The sequence below is a fragment of the Miscanthus floridulus genome, chromosome 6 (genome assembly GCF_019320115.1).
Source record: "Miscanthus floridulus cultivar M001 chromosome 6, ASM1932011v1, whole genome shotgun sequence".
In the NCBI taxonomy this organism is placed as follows: Eukaryota; Viridiplantae; Streptophyta; class Magnoliopsida; order Poales; family Poaceae; genus Miscanthus; species Miscanthus floridulus.
In genome coordinates this window covers 11663997-11683420 of record NC_089585.1, presented here as the reverse complement: position 1 = coordinate 11683420, position 19424 = coordinate 11663997, and the positions used below count along the sequence as shown (strand labels likewise).

The following is a 19424-nucleotide window of genomic DNA, read 5'->3' as shown; positions in this document are numbered from 1 at the left end:
GTTGTTGGTAGCTTGCCATAATATCTAAAGGACATACTTGAGTTGTTTTCCATTCAGAGAGATTAGGAGAACGCCCGCACCGGCTCCGCCTAGCTTGAGTGATCCATCAAAGTACATCTTCCAGTGGTCAAGGATTGTATTTGACATAGGTTGTTGAATCTCTGTCCATTTGACAACAAAATCTGCAAGGGCTTAAGATTTAATTGCTTTTCATGGTGTGAAATCAATGTTGAGAGCTCCGAGTTCAACCACCCACTTGAATATGCGCCCTGTTGCGTCTTTGTTGTGTAAGATGTCTCCTAGTGAGAAATCTGTCACCATGGTAATCTTGTGGCTTTCAAAATAGTGACAAAACTTACGTGAAGTGATCAGTAGGGCATAGAGTAGTTTTTGCACATGCGGGTACCGGATTTTTGATTCTGACGGTACTTCGTTGATGTAGTATATTAGGTGTTGTACTTTATACATGTGCCTTTCTTCTTCTCTTTCTACTATTATCGTCGTGCTAACTATAGTAGAAGTTGTCGCAATGTATAGCATCATGTCTTCGTCTTTCTTTGGAGGTGTGAGGACTGGTGAGGATGTGAGGTATGCCTTAAGTTTCTTGAAAGCTTCATTGGCTTCTTCTGTCCACTCAAACTTGTTTGTCTTCTTTAGTAGTTTAAAGAAAGGTAACCCTTTTTCACCGAGTCTTGAAATGAAATGATTGAGTACCGCCATGTAGCCTATTAGTTTTTGTACATCTTTGACGCTTCGAGGAGGGCCCATCTCTGTTATGGCTCAAATTTGCTTGGCGCTTGCTTCGATTCCACGATGACTGACCAAGAATCCGAGTAGTTGTCCTGAAGGAACTCTGAATACACATTTGTTTGGGTTCAATTTCCACCTCCACCTTTTTAGATTCTCGAAGGTTTGTTTTAAGTCTTCAATCAGTGCATCCGGGTTCTTTGTTTTTACAACCACGTCATCCACGTATGCTTCCACGTTTTTGCTGATCTAATCACCAAGGCATGTTTGGATAGCTCTTTGGTAAGTGGCTCCAGCATTTTTTAGTCCAAACGATATGGTCTTGTAGCAGTAGGCGTCGAATGGAGTGATGAAAGATGTCTTGCTTTGGTCCTGTTCTTTTAAAGCGATCTGGTGATATCCGGAATAACAATCAAGAAAGGATAATAGGGCAGATCCTGCTGTTGAATCAACTATCTGATCAATGCGTGGTAGCCCGAACGGATCTTTCGGGCAGTATTTGTTGAGATCTATGTAGTCGACACACATGCGTCACTCGTCCATATTCTTTTTCTGTACTAGAACTAGGTTTGCTAGCCAATCTGGATGAAGGATCTCTCTAATGAATCCGGTTGCCATTAGCTTTGTGATTTCTTTTTTAATCGCTGCCTTCTTGTTAGGTGAGAACCGTCGTAGTCGTTGCTTTACAGGCTTGGAGCCTTCATTGATATTAATTTTGTGCTCAGCCAACTCTCTTGGGACGCCTGGCATGTCGGCCGGCTTCCAAGCGAAGATATCTCTGTTGTCCCGAAGAAAGTTAGTGAGCGCGAGTTCCTATTTTGCCGAGAGGTGGGCGCTGATGGTTGCTGTTTTTGAGGGATCACCGGTGCCCAGGTCGATTTGCTTGACGTTGGCTTCTTTTGGTGGTGCTAGGATGCTTGGCTTTTTAGCCTGTATCTCTAGTTCTTCTTGGCTTATTTCTGCGGCAATAGTGGCTATTTCTTTTCTTCCATCATTTGCCTGTGCTTTTGCTGCAATTTGAATCGCCTGAACATCGCAGTCAAAAGCGCGTTTCAAATCACTTCAAAGAGAAAGAACACCGTTAGGCCCTGGCATCTTAAGCAACAGGTACAGATAATGCGGTATTGTCATGAATTTTGCTAGTGCCGGGTGCCCGAGGATCGCGTGATAAGATGAATCGAAGTCTGTGACTTCAAACTTGATGAACTCTATACAGTAGTTCGAGGGAGTCCCAAAGGTAACTGATAGAGTGATTTGTCCAAGTGGCATTGCTACCTTGCCAGGTACTGTGCCATAAAAAGGTGTGCTTGTTGGTGTGATCATCTCGACGAGTTGTAGTCCCATCTTCCTTAGAGTTTCTAAAAAAATGATGTTGAGTCCGGCTCCTCCGTCAATTAGTACTTTTGTAACACTTATACTGACAATGGTTGGATCTAGAACCAGTGGGTAATGGCTTACGTTTCCTACGCTTGTCCATTGGTCTTCTCTTGAAAATTGGATTGGATACTCTGACCAATTGATATATCTTGGTGTAGCAGGTTTTGCTGCTATGATGGTTCATAACGCTAGTTTTTCTTGATGTTTGCTTCTGGAATCTGGAACCCTGGCAAAGATTACTGCCACTGTCCCTCTGGATTTTTGGAATCCCTTGTCTTCATGGTTGTCTCCTTCTTTTTTCTGATTGTCTTCTTTATTGTTTCCCTTGCTATCTTTTCTTATGTATCTCTTGTTGAAGGTGTAGCAATTTTCGATGGTGTGTTTTCCATTGGGGTGCAAGGGGCAACATATGTTCTCAATGTCGTCATATCTTCTGGGTTTTGAAAACTTCTTTGATTTGTCAACCATTGCTACTGTGTTGTCTGGACCACGCTTTCTCTCCTGATGTCTGCTGTTTCGAGGAATTTGCCTGTCTGGGTTGTCTCTGTTGTTTCTATCCAAGAATCTTTCTCTTATTTTTTTCCTCTACAGTAATCATCTTTTCCACTGTTCTTCTGAATTCTTCATTATTTCTTGGGTTTTCTTTGCGGAAGTATTGAAATTACCACCTAGCCATGATTTCATGAGAGAAAGCTTCGATTACTTCTCGTTGTGTGATGTCATGTACTTGAGCTCGTAGTTCGCCAAATCATCGATAGTAATTTCTGATACTTTCACCTCCTTTCTGTTTGAGTTCTTTTAACTCTGCGTGGGTGATTAGGTGTGTAATAATACTCGCAAAATTTTCACAGAAAGCTCTTTGCAAGTCCTCCCAATTTCTGACTGATCCTGGATTCAATTTGTCAAACCATTGAAGTGGCATAGTTTCTAGGGCCATGGGAAAGAACAAGGTCTTAATGTCATCGTCTCCTTTGGCCAATTCAATCGATTGTGAGTAAATCCTGAGCCATTGCTTTGGTTTGGTCTTACCGTCGTACTTGGAGTGGTTGGGCGGTTTAAACTTGTGAGGTAGTCGTATAGAAGCCAGTCTGTTTGCGAAATAGGGGAATCTATCATGTGTTCTGGCTTCTATGTATTCTGATTCAGCGCCCCTTTCTTGCCAACTGTCGTCTTGGTGAGAGTAGTTCTACGTGGCTGTCCGAGTAGGTGCTTTGCTTCTGTCCTTTCTTGGTTGTTCGACTCGGTTGTTTTGACTATGATTTCTTTGGCTCTCTCTGTTGTAACTTCCACTTGGTCCAAGTCTTTCGAAAGCAGACTTACTTTGATTTTGATCTTCCTGTTCATGAGATGTTGCCCTTCCATCGTGTGTTCTAAGGACTGTTGATCAAAGAAAGTCCTAGAGTTGTTCTTGTTTTTCATTGGGATATGAAGTCGCCCTGAGTTCTTCTAGTGCTTCTCGGATCTTATCATAGGGTGTATTCGCTGCTCATCTTTCTTCGACCTCTCGCTCTGATTTCCTTCTGTTGTACTCAGCTAGATCTGACTCATATTTGATCCAAGTGTCCTTTCACTGCTTAGCACGGTGTTGATGTCCTTGTTTCAATTTGTTCTTTCTTTCTCTCGCTTATCGCTGACTCTCAGTCTCACCATCGTGCCCCTAGATAAATGGTGATATGTTGGATTTGGATTCATCTGAAGACCTTACGTCAGGTACTTCTGGGGGATCAATGGTGATCGAGGACGGTGAATCATGAATACTTCTCTGGCGTGAGTTGTTTTGTCATCGTCGTTGATTTCTGTACTGCCAGAGCTGTTGATAACTTCAGTAGAGGTTTCAAGGTCATAGATTGAGTCTCTCTCTTGGTAGGGTAGAGTTGTTATTGTCGTATCATCATTTAGTTGGGTGCCGTCATCCTTAGGAACGGTACCTGGCTAGTGAACGATGTAGTCTTGAGATGTTATAGTTAAAATGAGACCTTCCTGGCTCCCTTCAGTGGCATTCTAAGCACTAGATCGAGGAATCCTTTGGGCCATGTCTGATAAGATGCTGCCATGTTGTGGAGTCTAAACAGAAGAGGATCTGACTTCTTTGAAGTACTCTGAGTGTACTCCAAGTAGTATTCTTGATAGGTTGACGTCATGTCCTGGAGCTTTATCAGAAAAGAACTCAGTTTTCTAAAAGAACTTAGATAAGACTTCATCTCGAAAGCAGAACTTGAGTTCGAGTCGGATGCGCAAAGTCGTGGAACCTGAGTTGAATCGGACATCATGAGCTGTGCGAATCTTCTAGTGATTTGATTTGTCATAGTCGCCGAAATAGGAAAGTTTTCATGGTGATCCGAATCTTCAAGAAGATAGCTTTGAAGCTTGCCATCATCGCCTACCTCATAGATCCATGAACTGAAGATGAAGGATGATCCCATTGAGAAGATCATGTTATCGAGGTCCATCGAGCTCTCGGATGCAAATTCGCCGAAAGCCCCTACCTAGCGCGCTAGCTGTCGATGTTTGACCACCGATAGCCTACCACGGGGGTCCCTGAGGTAGTATGTTCGGGCTTCAGCGTATGTAGAACTCAATGGTTAACGCAAGAGACAGTCAATTTATCCTAGTTTGGGCCCTCGATCGTAGATCGAGTAATAGCCCTATGTCCAGTCGGCGTTAGCCTTTACGTTGGATTGATTGTAAAGTGTTGTGTTGTACAATTATTTTCTGAACTCCCAATCTAAGGAGCCCTGCCCTCCTTTATATAGTCAAGAGGCTAGAGTTCTAGTTGGTTTACAATGAGAGTTCCTAGTAGGATTACGGAATAATATTACTACTAAGATTACAGGGGAAGAATCCTAGTTAGGCTAGTTCTTCTCCCTTCCTTGCGGGGTATCCCGTGGGTCTCGCACCGATAGGTCTGCACTTCACACCTATTGTTATGGGCTTCGCACCAGCTTAGAGTTCCTCAGTGCTTGTGACTGACACCCCAGTATCTAGGAGTCTTGGTGTGACATTCAATGAGTTGACAGGGTAGCCTACACCGTTAGAGCTAAGCGTCCCTGTTTCTTCCATAGTTGCTCCTATTATTGGGACTACAGAGATGCTTTCATCATCTGTTGCATCATCTGAGCCACCTGCTTCAGTGATACCTGTAGAGTCACATGCCTCACCTGTCCCAGAGCAGACCCAGACTGCTTCAGCTTCACTTCTAGCGATAGAGGGTCAGACAGCTTAAAGCTCTGGATCAGAGGATGATGCTACATAGTTTCAGATCGCTCACCGCACCTCAGTGCCCAACTCGTCTGCTCCTACCCCGCCAACAGACCCTTAGGTTTTGGTGCTTGACGCCAAAGGAGGAGAGTGATCGAGTATGTTAGATCTAGGGGGAGTGATATATCTAGGGGGAGCTTTTGATTTATTACTTTTTGGCTTTTTATGTGTGATACATTATTATGCATTCATGTTTACTTTCATGGATTGAACTATATACGTATGAGTGTGATACTTATGTGATATGTGACATGTGTGCTCCCTACTTTAATCTATATATATGTCATGTCACTTTATTATGCTCATTTGCTTTGCTTCCGTGTTTTACTCTAATTCAAATGAGCTTTATTTCTTGTACTCATGCTTACTTCATATCTATTGAGTACACCATGTTGGCTTGGGTCATATAAGCATGTCTAACTCTTTTGCTCTTATTGTCAAAAGCTTCTATGAACCAAGCATGTTGAAAACCTCATCTCTTTCACATACTCGAGGTTGTATTGTCATCAATCACCAAAAAGGGGAAGATTGAAAGCATCTAGGCCCTTAGTTCAGTTTTGGTGATTAATGACAATATGAGATTACTATGACTAACGTGTGTTTTATAGAGGTAATTAAGTTAGGTCATGGTAATGGCAATTGATTGGGCAATCATGGTTGTCATGCCCTTATGATGTAAATTGTTTTGGTTTTTAAAGGATGGATGACAAGGTTAAGGATGGACTAGTTCTAAGTATCGTTTGGTGTTGAAGAGACACTTAGAGTAGTTTAAGACTTTGTTTTTCCTTTGGTCATACTATTAAGGGGGGTATGGACTAGTAGCTTGACCTAGGTGAGTCTAATGGGTTAGGTGTGGTGCACACTTGTCAAATCTAGCACTAGATAGCTCAGGAGTAGCCCTAAGATCAATTGGAGTAAACTTCATTCACATATGATTTCGAGTTGGAAGTAAATGGAGGGTCAAATGTTGACCAGACGCTGATCCGGTTGTGACCGGACGCTGGCTGTAGAGTCCAATCAGTTCATTTGATCAAGGAGAAGTCGTCTGGTTGTGACCGAACGCTGAGTGAAAAGTGACTGGACACTAGGTGCTAGAGTCCAGTCAACTCCAATAAGGTTCTAGAGAGGGAGAATCCTGATCGGATGCGTCCGGACAGTGTTGATCGGACACTGGTCAAGTTTCAGTTACTGACCGGACGCTGAACAGCAAAGTGACCGGACTTTAGGTGCCAGCGTCTGGTCAACATCAGTAAGGTTCCAAAGAGCAGTTTTTGTGACCGGACGCAGGTTAGAGTCTGGTCACAACTTAGCGGCTCTATGACGGGGATAACTGACCGGAGTGTCCGGTCACCTTGACTGGAGCATCCGGCCACCTTGACCGGAGCGTCCAGTCACCCCACAGAGTGTTGATTCAACCTTCTAACGCTTCGTTTTGAATAAGGGGGTATAAGTACTTCCTCTATTCATACAAGGGAGGTCTCTTGCCCATTTGTTCAGCTAAGAAACACCCTTAAGAGTGCTTAGGAGAGCAAGAGCCTAGTGTAGTAATTGAGATTTGAGAATCCAAGATTAAGACCTCATTAGTGTAAGGAGAGTAGCAAGTGTGCATCCACCCTTCTCATTAGGCTTGTTGTGGTCAAGTGAGAGTTCGTGCTTATTACTTTTGGTGATCGCCATCACCTAGACGGCTTGGTGGTGATCAGGAGTTTGATGATCATTCGGCAGAGCTTGTGGAAGACCCAACTCAAATTGTGAGCGGTTGTGGGCGATTCACCACGATAGAGTGTCGAAGAATCAGCCCGTAGAGAACTCTTGATCCTTGCACGGATCAAGGAGGAGCTACACCCTTACGCGGGTGCTCCAATAAGGACTAATGGGGAGTGTCGACTCTGATACCTTGACAAAACATCGCCGCGTTCCTTCTCCTCTCTTTACTTTAAGCATTTACATTTGAGCAATTCATTTCTTGTCTTTACATTGTTAGAATTGTCATGCTAGAGTAGGATTAAAACTTAGGGTGCTAAACTTTTGTGCGATAGATCAATTGAATCACTTTCTAGGCACAAGGGATGAAGTGGGCTAAGTGTATGATTTAATTATTACAAAGAATTTTAGAATTAGCCCAATTCATCCCCTCTTGGGCATCTTGATCCTTTCAATTGTCATGCAGTAATTTGTCAAGAGATTTAGGGCCGGTTTGATGCTAAGGGCTAATTGTTAGCTAGATAAAAATTAATTAAAATTAGCCCTAGCACATCTAAACAGGATGGCTAATAAACGGGCTAATTTTTTTGATAAAATTTTAAGCAGTTGTTAATCAACTAGATAGCTACCTTCAATTAATTTACGCTAAATTTTTAGTCCTAATAACTAGTCCTGAATATAGGGCCCATTTGGTTTTTGATCAAAATCTGTTGTGCCCTAGCTTTGGCAAGCAAAATTTTGACAAAAAAGTTTATAGATTCGGCAAGCCAAATGTGAGAGGTTGTAAGTTTTGATAACAAACCTTGGGCTTGTTTGGGAGAGCTCTATCTGATTTTGATTCTCTATGAGAGCTAATTCTCTGAGAGAAGTGATTCCGTGGCTGAAAGTGATTCTTGATTGTTTAGCATAAACCCTCAAAATCACGATGAAGAATCACTTCACATAATCAGAAGAAGTGTTTTTTTAGCTCCCAGCCTCTTTAGAGAATCACTTCATAGAATCAGTAGATAATTATTTTTCTTTGAAAAATTATTTGGCAGAGCTCCTGCTGGATTCAACAGAGAATCAATTGTGAGAGCCCAAAAGAGACCCAAATAACAACCAAAGTTATGGCTTGCAAAATCTTTAGCTTAGGTATATTTTGGAAGTTAGCCCTCGTCTAAACAGGCCCCAGTTCAGACAGAAGAAGAAATGCAAAGGTCGGCCCAGTAAGCCATCGTCGCTTTTCACAGCCCATCAACGAGGCATCCGCGTTCGCACATTGGACTAGCTCCCCACACTCCACACCAGAGCCGCCGCCGTTTCTTGATCTCTCACCGGCGAGCGGCGACTCGTCCGGTCGTCCCTCGCCACTAGGCGTGGCGGACGCAGGAGAAGACACAGGATGAGGGCTGTGGTGCAGCGCGTCCTCTCGGCGAGTGTCGAGGTGAGCGCCCTCTTCAGTTCACTGCAATTCGCTCGGAATCTTCCCTGAATGCTTCTTCTGTTGGGTCGCCGCAGGTCGAGGGGCGAATAGTGTCGGCGATCGGCCCTGGACTCCTCGTCCTCGTCGGCCTCCACGAGGCGGACACCGACTCCGACGCCGACTACATGTATACAATCCTCTCCGTTCATCCCCCTCCCACTTCCTCCAATTCTTGTTTATACTGCTAGTGCTAGCCGTTGTCTCAATTCTTGTATGTTTAGACATGATTACATCTTTATAACTCATCAGAATCTGCAGTGGGAATGTGTTCGTCCAGATATCAGTCAGCTGTGTTGATTCAGTGACGAGTTACCTGAGCTGCGGAGTGATTGAGATGCAGGATGTCATAATGATCCTTGATAAATGAACGATAATACTAGTCACTTGTACTACTAAGTAATCTGTTGTGTGGTATGCCTTTTGTATTAGTACCACAATGCATTGGTGGCAGCTTCTTTATTGGTAATCTTTGGCAAACATTATGATTTATGCGTCCAAAGCACCGGGCTGGTTTCATTTCTTGTTCATTTACCAAAGTCTGTCACCTTTTTGTTTTCTGATATGTTACTAACTTACCATCTTTTTTATGAAATTTTGTTTATGCTGAAATGTTAAGTTTGCATGGCCTGCTGTTATATCTCTAATTGAATGCTAATATTACCCTTACATAGTTGTCGGAAGGTCCTGAACATGAGGCTGTTTCCAAACGACAAGACTGAAAAAGCATGGGATCGAAGTGTAAGCCTCAGATCCATCCTGGCCCAATAGAAGAATAAAGTTGGCTTACTTGAGAATGCTAATTATTTACTGCACTTCATATGAGCTTTGAAGACAAACTTAAATAAGCTTTTTCCTCCCTGCAGGTTATGCAGCGTAACTTTGAGGTGCTATTAGGTAATGTGATGATGCAACCTTGCCCCATGTGTAAAATATAAGCAGCCTCCATTAAATCTGTTATTAACTACTACGTTTCTGATCTGATATCTTATTCAGTCAGTCAGTTCACCTTATATGGCATCCTGAAGGGTAATAAGCCAGATTTTCATGTGGCTATGCCACCTGCAAAAGCGAAACCATTCTATGCTTCTCTAGTTGAGAAATTTTAAAGGTCATACTCGGCTGATTCAGTGAAAGGTAACAAATATGCATTTTATAATTCATTGTGCTTTACACAGTTTACCAACCTTGTTTCTTGATTATCAAATCAATGTTCTTTTTCCATTTGTTAACATGGATCTGCCTATATTTGGGATTTGCCTGTCATGATTGATGCATTCGTTGTAACTTCCCACACTCCCCATGGTCCTGCATTGAACATTCTTTTCTGCTGGATGTGCATTTCATCTTCTCGATAGTCACGTCCTGTTATGTTATGCCACTAACATAGCTATTTCTTTAGTGATGTTCTGCTCACTTGTTTACTTTGCTGAAATATTGTCATGAGTATGTCTATGCTCCCCATACTCATAATACACGATCTTCTTGCACTTATTATTGTTGCTGCTGCTACTATTGCTTTTGCACTATGCTCCATCTACATGTAAAGATTTCTGCCATGAGTCACCGTATCATATGAAAATAAATGTGGCAATGTTCCTACTTTGACTGGCAGATGGCGTTTTTGGAACGATGATGAAGGTGTCTCTTCGTGAAACACGTTATTTGCCTAATTGCCTTCATAGCGTTTGACCTTTTCAGAAAAAGGGTAAATTAGAAGGTCTTGCAGGTTTCTTTGGTGAATGATGGCCCCGTGACAATGCAAATCGACTCACCCTCACCGCAAGGTGCTGCTCAGTCAAGGTGAGTTTGTTCAAATTGTCAGGTTTATTTTAATCTTTGTTGAATCGTATACTTGCTAGCTAGAATAGCATGCATGGTTATATAGACTGGTCTGATTTATTCGTTTTTATGCACTTGAACAGCAATGACGATGATGATTTGGTTACAGATGGTGAAGCAAGAATACCTAAAGAGACGTGTTAAAATTCTGGATGGCCTGCTGGCCTAGGTGTGATGGAGCCTTGGTGAATATAAGTTCTCCATCACATCTTTCTCATTCAAAATTTTGTTTTTTTTTTTAGTGCAATTGGATCTGAAAGCCCTCCTGCTGTGCAATTGGTATGAGCTTTGCATCTATCTGGCACGTTGATCACAAAGGAAATATCAGGATTGAAGTTGGCATTAGTCATGTGATTTGCCATTATTTTTTTTAAACAGTCCTAGCGCTTTGTCAGTGGCAGTCGGTTACAGCACTGCTTCAGTCTGTGGAAACATAGCCTTTTGGGCAAAAATGACAGAGCCGGCACGTTCTCTAGCCTATATTTGTCGTCTTATTCATTTTCTTCTGTGGGATAATACTCTTATCAATATGAGAGCTATACATGAGCTTGTCGCTGCTCAACAATGTAATTTCTAGGGTCTTATTAGCAATCGTCAGTACATTTATGGATGAAGTTCAGATCTGATCTGTATATTAGTTGAACTGTCTTCGTGTCCTGCTTGAGCAGAAAACAAGCAACCAAAAATTATACTTGGGATCCTCTTTTCGCCCAGTCATTACTTGTTAGCAGTAGCATCACCTGCAGAGACAATGCAGCAATAACTCCCCAGTCCCCTCAAACAGACACTGGAGGCATTTCCTCTATCCTACCTGTTTCCTTCTCCATCCATTCTCAACTCACATTTCTTGTTACTTCAATATTTGAACGATGGCATTCCTGTTTCCTTGAATGATAGTAGAGTAAATACTGTTTTACATCATATGTAGAAATGGTGTTGTTCACAAATATAATATTTAGTTAGTTCAATGCATGGTTTAGACTTTAGAATCATGCCCCCGAGTCGAGAAATTACATGATGGTAGCAATCTTTGCGTGAAAGGTAACTGAACCAACAAAGCGACGTGTCCAGAGTGACAAAGTAGCAAACAGTATTCAAAGTAGCAAATAGCATTCACTCTAGGCATCGCATAGCAGCGCCTGAACCGTGGCAACCTGAGTTAGCTACAGCTTTCAAAGACTCAGAATTCTCCATTTGATAAATGGTGCATTTTCTTCATTGAGCAGAATGGAACATCGACGTCTTATAATATTTGCACCATGTTACCAAGGCACTAGGCACCAATGGGTTTAACTTCACCGGAAGACAAAATAGTTCGGAATTCCATCTTAGCAATTGAATACTATCCATCACCTCTGGCAGGAATTCCAGCAGACAAGTTATTGAGCCAAAACATACAAGACAAGATTGGAATAGTCCGTATTACATTGCCCAAATGATTTCACAATGTCTTGCCGTGCTGAGCAAATGCATCTTAGTATCTTACTAGTATTAGATAGAACGGGGGCAGGAAGCAGGCAAATGCATCAGCAACATTGAATTCAGTAGTGCGCATCTGAAATATCAACCAATCTTAAGGCTACATTGTTGTCAGAACAATATCATCGACCAATCTTAAGGCATGGTCCACGTCTCCTCACTCCGCATCCTCAATCTCTGTATCTTCTGGAACACCTCGGAGATAAAGGACATTGTTGCATCTGTAAATTGAGCAAATAGAAATTTGGGTGTCAGTTAGGCCTTGTTCGGTTAATCCCCTCAAGGGGATTGGAGGAAATGAAGAGGATTTTGACTTCAAGGGATTTATTAATCCTCCTCAATCTCTTTTCAACCCCCCTCGAATACCCACCAAACCGAACAAGCCCTTAAGGGGACAAAATTGTATTCCTCACTAACTCAAACAAATATTGCATCCATGAAACAAAATTTCAGTCCACACGATTCAATCAAAGTATTCAGAAAACCAAACTAATCAAATAAGAACAAGAAACTAATTCAGAAAACCTATTCAACTTATTTTGTGAAAACTGTAGCCCAAGCATCCAATGCTACAATTTTACAAACTGATGCCGCTCTTTATTGAATATTTACCCCTGGCTTTTCATGATCACTTACATTCAACCTTTTCAGATTCACACTAAAGTACCTTTTAACCTCAATAATCAGAATTGGACAGCAAGCAAACTTTTATTGGGTTATATCTAGATTAACACACCTGATGCAAGCAAACAAAAGGAACATGAATCATTACCTGATCAGAATCTCACCCAGGTTTCCAGAGAATTGTCCATCAATGTACTCCTCTGTGTTAGCAAGCTGCAACCAGTAGCAAAGGTAGTAATCACTTTTTTTGGCATGTTCTTCCATATTGAACGAATGATGAGCTTGCAAAACAATAAAAAACAAATAGATGAAGTCTAATAATACGACAGCTAAACTGCCAAAGACCAAAGGTAATACCTGAAGGTTCATGTACGAGTCAACAGAAGTAAGATACCCTGGGAAAATAAAGCAAATGTTCATCAATATATTTATGGAAGGGCCAATTCAAGGAACAAAATTTAACATTTAAAATTTGAAATAAATAAAATTGATAACAATAAAAATTTACCTTTGTACTCCATACCCCACTTAAGTTTGACAATTACAGTCTTCCCTGTCAGATTGTTCAAGAAAGGTTTTGGGTTAACTGGCACAGTCTGCACAAAGCAAGAGTCCATCCATTAGTAAGTGTAGCATAATTGCATGAGGTTAGGGCTTATTATGGCTGGCAAATAGGAGTATGCATAAACAGACTGTTATTTTGTTCCGGACTTCTTGGTTCCAATTATTAGCGAATTCCATGAGTCGACAAGACGGTAATTTCCCAATACAAAATGGTAAGGAAGGCATAGGATTTTATTATTACATGGCAACACATAAATTGATTAACAAATAGGAACGGAACAACATGGCATGGGTGATGCACCCAGTGGCTGCCATTGCACTATCCTGGGAGCCTAAGGAGTAATAACTTCATTGTATGGATAAGAAAAGTACACCTTATATATAATAATTAAAATGTTATCATGGCAAAGTTATATAAACAGATCAATCATTGCGATGTGATTCAAGTACAGTAGATGGTTATCTGTCCCTTATTGTTTCTTTAGTTTAATTTGTTTTCTAGCCATAGCAGTTCAATAACAATAGAACATCAGACAGAGATGGAATTATGCTTAATAATAGCTTAAGCATGGACTAGCTCATTAGAAACCGATGCTCTTCTCATGAAGGTTGACATCACAATGAGCTTTATAAATTAACTTGAATCTCTAACCAGCTGAGCTTGGATACACTTGGAGACAACTGTGGATGCATTTCTAGATTCAGCTCTAACAGGAGCAGTTATAAGCTGAGCTATGGGCCATCATTGGTACTGGCAAAGGTACATTCACTTATCTTAACCTTCGATGGTGGTGCTGACATTCACAAGAAGACTACGAGACAATAACATAACAAATCTGCAAGAGCTGGCTAGATTATGATGTATACATGACACTAAGTCAAGCGGCTAACTTATTATTGGTACTGGCAACGGAAAAAACAGGAAAAGCCTTATCGGTGCTCCGATCCAGTTCTTGGTTTCCAAAAAAACAAAAGAGTCTAATGGGCAATCGCACACGATGTTCGGTGCAAGCATTCCTAACCAAACAAGATTTAGGGGAGTTAGACCTTAAATCGTGTTTAACAGAATCTTCTGATTTAAATAAAAACTCCAAACAACAAGTGTGCCTTGGAACCGACGATTTTGGGAGGCTTTGTTGCATTCTCTAGATTAGTAATTGCCCATTTCTCCTTCCCCGTCCACAGTGGATTCACACAAATATCTCAAATTATTCATCCAACCTACTCCCAGCTAGCTGGCTCTGGCTGGAATCCGATAACCCTGTGTTCCAAACATGCCATAGGAAGCAGCTTGAACTCAATTATGCACACCACAGGAAACTAAGACTAGCCTAAGGGGTACTAGTCCGCAAATCACACTAATTAAACAGAGGTAGAAACAAACAGATCTGGTTCATAAATCTGGGAGAAACAGAGAGGACGAAACGGCTGGTCTTACCGCCATTAGCTTCTGCGGGTGCGGGTCGAGGAAGGCGGCAGCGGTAGCGAGTCGACGACCGGGCGAAGCGGGGGTTGGAGCGGAGGAAGCGACCCTAGGGTTTAGGAGAGGGGCGGAATCGGAAACAATCGCTGCCGACGACAGGATTCGCGTGCATTTTCTCACCCCCTCCACGCTCGTTCTTTTTATTTTACGGACGTGCTCGTACGTACGACCAGCGAAGCTTCCCGCCGTTTCGGCCCAGTCGGCCCAAGGTACGGCAGTTTTCTTTTTTTCTATTTCTTTTTTCCTCTTTCCTTTTCTTTCCTTTCTACTACCCCTCTGTTCCTTAATATAAGCCATATAGATTTCTAAATAAAATTTCAAAATATAGGTATGTATCAGCTTCCACGCCGATTAATTTGGAAACTTTCCCACCGTACATAGCATATGCCCCAACTAATCCCTTAAATTTATGAAGCAACATGATTGGGAGAGAGAAGATGGCTTGATTTTCTTTTTTTTCTCGGTCTCACATCCTTCCTCAAGTTATACGTTAATATTGGTGCTAAAAACTATATGGCTTATATTAAGGAACGGAGGGAGTATTTCTGTTTTCTTTGTACCTAGCTCTAAGCACTCTAAGAGACAACACTTCCAATAATCTATCTCTTAGCACATAGTACATAATATAAATGACCCCACACGTCATCCTCAAAGTAATCTCGAAGTGCGTGCATGAGACTTTCTCTTGAACAAGCGATAGCTCTTCTCTCTCCTATTAAAATGCGAGAAAAAATTATGTGAGCTAGCCATTGGAGAAGTCCTAGGAGGATAAGGTTGCCACCGGTTGCCGAATGCCGATAGCAAAGATGAAGCAGTTCCCGTACTCAGCAAGCAAGATGGAGACGCCCTCATGAGTCCACGATCAGATCATCAAGAGTATAACACGCAAATGGGGACTTTTCGTGGAGAAAACGTCTGGTCTGGGGCTCTCTTCAGATATTTATTCACATTATCACTCCAGATCTCAATGGCCTATCGTACGAGATCATGGTTCATAAATGAATTATTCAGAACCAGGCAGGGCTGGCGGTTTCTTTACACACATCAATGTAGCATCGCTCTGCACGATTCGGTACTCGTCGGAGTTCAGAACCCTGAGGAACCTGAACTCTGCTCAGCCGTACGCGTGCAGCTCGCCATTGGCTTGGTCGATGATCCCCTCCGTAGCATTGGCCAGCATTGCAACCGTGATCACAGCGTTCAATCAGTACTTAGTAGTAGTACAGCGGCAAGTAGCGTGTATTAGTGTATCTCCAGGCAAATTCTCTTCTCATCTCTATACTATGAATCCTGGGACCAAAAGCGGGCCAGCGAGAGTGGCCACGTCGCAGGCCGTTCCCGGCCGTCGGATCGGGCGCGTGAACGGCCCAGAGCGTGCGAGGCGTGGTTTTTTTTGCAAAAAAACCATCGAACTTTAGTCGAATCAACCCGCAGTCCAGGCCTCCTCTCAGTTTTGTTTTGCAAAAAAACCCTCGAACTTTACCGAAATCAACCCTCAATCCAGGCCTTTTCAATGGGCCGGCCGCCCTCCTCCTCCGTCCACTCTCCCCGGAGTCGCGCCGCCGCCGGACGCCGAGTCCATGCCGTCGCAGCGATGGCGCAGGTCCGCCCTCTCCGCCTGGCCTTCGCGACGCCCTCCGCCTCTCCCAGCAACGACGCTCCACTCCTCTCTGGCGGCCCGACGTTGCGCCGCGACAGCACAGGAGCCCCGGCGCGGCCAAACCCTAGCGGCGCAGCCCGGCTCCGTCACGCCGCCTCCGCTGCCGCCCACCTCGATGCCGCACCTCGATGAACCTCACGGCTTCCCTCCCCACCCCTGGTGCCAAACTCTGCAGCAGTGTTGGCGTACTCCAGTTAAAGAAGGTACATGAATTCCTGATACGCACATCAGCTGTTTGTTAAAATGTTGTACTAATTCATCTCATCCTAATTTTTTTGAGGGTGCCATAAATTTAGGTGGACGCCATATCAGTGCCAGCAGGAATGCAGTCTTCAGATTTTTCCAGGAACATAATCCTACTAATAATGTAAGTGATGAAACATCTCGGACCCCGGTTGTGACTCTAATCAGACCTCTCCTACATGAAGGTAATGACGGTATGCTCCAACGACAATGGGGGGCTGGCAGTGTGCTCCAACGAATTAACGAAGTTTAATGTGCCATTAACGATGGGTAAGGCTTCCTGATGCTTAACCAAATGCGATGCTGCACCGGCTTAGGATTAACCTTATATGTTGATCATTGGATTTTCCCGTATTGAACATGTGAACTAAGCACCTCATTTCTTTCCTTCGATGTCTAAATTTTCCGCCTTTCAGTACACATTTGGAGCCTTGGCTGCACCATTCTTCGTATGGCAACAGCAAAGCCTCCTTGGAGTAATTATGAAGGGGTGGGTTATTGACTGAATGGATGCAATTACTTTGACATACTTATCAATTATATGATGCAAATTCTTCCATCCGGTAAAGGCTCCCTTTCAAGGATTTCATACATATGCTGATTTATATGTAAATATAACAGATTATTGATTAAAAGTATAAGATAAGACAGGCAGTCGAGTATAAAATTATGAGATGCTTCACAGAGTTTACCACTTGCATGCTAGCCTTCCTGTCACCATTACCATCAACAAGTGTGCTTGCCCCTTTGATATCCCTGTCAGAAAAGCAAAATTTCATTAATAATTAAAGACACTAAGACTGACATGCAGTTCTACAAAGAGTAAAAGACAACTATATCTTATATATTGATTCTTTCATTCTCCCATAGTGAACATATTAACTAAAGGCTTTAATTCTTCCTTTTCATTCCAAAATTAATAGCAATGCTCGCATCCTTTCAGTAGACAATTGAAGTCTTGGCTACACCATTCTACTTATGGCAACAGCAAAGTCTCCTTGGAGTCAGTATGAAGGGGTGAGTTATTGACCGAATGGATGCGACTACTTTTACATGCTTATCAATTATATAATGCAGATTCTTCCATTCTACATCTCCTATACAATATGACACACCGATCATATCTCAAGGTATCCTTCATGATTTCTTAATGGTATGTCTTTTTTTTTGGCCAGGTGAAGACTGCAATTTCATCATACAGAAGCTCCAATGTTGGCACGAACATTTCCCTGCCTGTCTCTCCCTGCTGCAGCCCGCTACGGCAGTACAACCAGTCCAACCGAAGTTACTTGCCATCCCCTCCCCACCCAACCTATTCAGCTGAGTACACCCCTCTCATCGTCTCTACATCTATTGTTTTCTGTATGTGTTGTCAGCTTCAAATTTATTTTCAGAGGATCGTGTTTACCCAACCTATTTATTTTCTGTATGATTTGTTGTACATCATGCCATTTTGTTTGTTTCTGAAGCAATGTAAAGACATAGAATACCCACTGTTATGGTACTCATGAAATTGGGAAAAAATACACCTGCCGACCTACATGCGAACCATGGCTATGCATGTGTGTTACTTATGAGTTTCAGATTTCATGCCAATAGGTCTATCTCGGTTGTATAATTATCATAATGGTGCCGGAAAGACTCCTGGGGCCTTGGTTGAAATAAATGCATAATTTAGAATTCTAAGATTTGTTATTGTTATTATATATACATGTTTCCATATGTCTCTTTTCAAGAATAAATTTTCCTCTAATACATGTTTCTATTCATTAATGCTGCCATATTCTTCTAAATGGGCAGAACTGGTGAGTCCCAGTTGGTGCCTATGTCTCCTCCGCCTACGTTGCTTACCTCCTCATACCATTTCAAGATCACTTACTCCTGAATCTTGAATCTGGATCACCTATAGACTCAATGTACTCAGGTACTGCACTATTTAGACTGTACGTGCTGCTATTTTAGCAAATGGAAGTACCTTAGTCTGTGAAGCTTTTGGAAGACTCGAAGTGGATGTCTCAGTGGCTACGACACTGAATACTGAGTGAACGTCTTTGTATAGGCTGTAGCATGCCAGTCTATCCATCTCTGCCTAAGGTGTGCTTAATACATGTTTGCTATATGCTTATCTCTAAACATTTGCCATACCTTCAAATGACAACGCTTCCCAGGGAGATCTATTTTCCTTCTATGAAAATTCAGCACAAAAACAATTTATTATTCATAATAGACAGACACAAGCTATATATGCCTCTTTGATTATTTGAAAGCCTGTCTCCTGAAAGAACAACATTTGATTGGGCAGAAAATAGACATACACATTTGTCCTCAAGATTTCAGCAAACAAAAGTTTTACTACAACTCAGTATTACCAATGTTAAACAAAATTATCCCCTCTATTTATCAGTAATACGTCTTGCAAAGAAGATATGGTGAAAGGTATAGAAGATATAGAAGAAAGAGGAGCAACAAAACCTGTCAAAACTTGCAGGCTCACTCAACAGATGGCGCGGCAAAGCCGCGCTGGTTTTCTAGTGTATTCGGGATTTCAGCACCAATTTCAGGCAACGGCAGGAGCAGCAGTAACGGGCAATAGAAGCAGAGCTCACCGGATGGTAAGCTCTGACATTTATTTTGAAAATTTACAAAAACTCTGAAATTTAAGCAAAAGAACTAGAGACATAGTGTTTGACTTGATCGTTCTATCTTTCAATTGCTCAATATCTAAGTGAAGGCTAAGAAGCCCCATAGTTGAAGGTAATATAGGTAAGTTTGAAAGTCAGATCAGTTCATTCTAATTCGAAGGAGAATTCTTGTTTGAACGTATGTGTACTTTTAAGGAGTTGCTTCGATATTTTCAAAACTCCTGATCCAATTTTTGCTAAGTTTAATTTTGCTAAGGGACTAGAAAAGGTTAAGTGGGAGAGCTTGTTGTCGGGTACCACGAGAAGGGATCCCCTAAGCAACAATCAAAAAGATCGCTT

The 19424-nt window shown here is 42.2% G+C and overlaps 2 protein-coding genes and 1 pseudogene across 10 annotated transcripts; 2 read left to right on the top strand and 1 right to left on the bottom strand.

Moving 5' to 3' along the window:
* The first annotated feature begins 8366 nt into the window (after nucleotides 1–8366).
* On the top strand, nucleotides 8367–11008 carry LOC136457635 (uncharacterized; annotated as a pseudogene).
* A 777-nt stretch (nucleotides 11009–11785) lies between these two features.
* On the bottom strand, nucleotides 11786–14678 carry LOC136457634 (probable small nuclear ribonucleoprotein F). The gene is made up of 5 exons (XM_066457664.1): nucleotides 14496–14678; nucleotides 13002–13089; nucleotides 12851–12888; nucleotides 12642–12706; nucleotides 11786–12090 (listed from the first exon to the last, which is right to left on the bottom strand). Exons 1-5 carry the CDS (start codon nucleotides 14499–14501, stop codon nucleotides 12027–12029), a joined length of 261 nt encoding a protein of 86 aa, XP_066313761.1. The 5' UTR covers nucleotides 14502–14678; the 3' UTR covers nucleotides 11786–12026.
* A 1266-nt stretch (nucleotides 14679–15944) lies between these two features.
* LOC136457632 (uncharacterized) lies at nucleotides 15945–19190 on the top strand. Of its 9 annotated transcripts, none has more exons than XR_010759769.1 (7): nucleotides 15949–16403; nucleotides 16497–16567; nucleotides 16629–16713; nucleotides 16860–16933; nucleotides 17390–17460; nucleotides 17619–18537; nucleotides 18848–19190. XR_010759769.1 is itself a non-coding variant. In XM_066457662.1 (6 exons), exons 1-6 carry the CDS (start codon nucleotides 16329–16331, stop codon nucleotides 17620–17622), a joined length of 396 nt encoding a protein of 131 aa, XP_066313759.1. In that variant the 5' UTR covers nucleotides 15945–16328; the 3' UTR covers nucleotides 17623–18824. The 9 variants fall into 9 exon arrangements, 2 of the variants coding, with proteins under 2 accessions (XP_066313759.1, XP_066313758.1); XR_010759770.1 differs by having other exon boundaries at nucleotides 17619–18367; nucleotides 18848–19189; XR_010759771.1 differs by lacking the exon at nucleotides 18848–19190 and having other exon boundaries at nucleotides 17619–17762; nucleotides 18244–18824.
* Nucleotides 19191–19424: the final 234 nt, after the last annotated feature.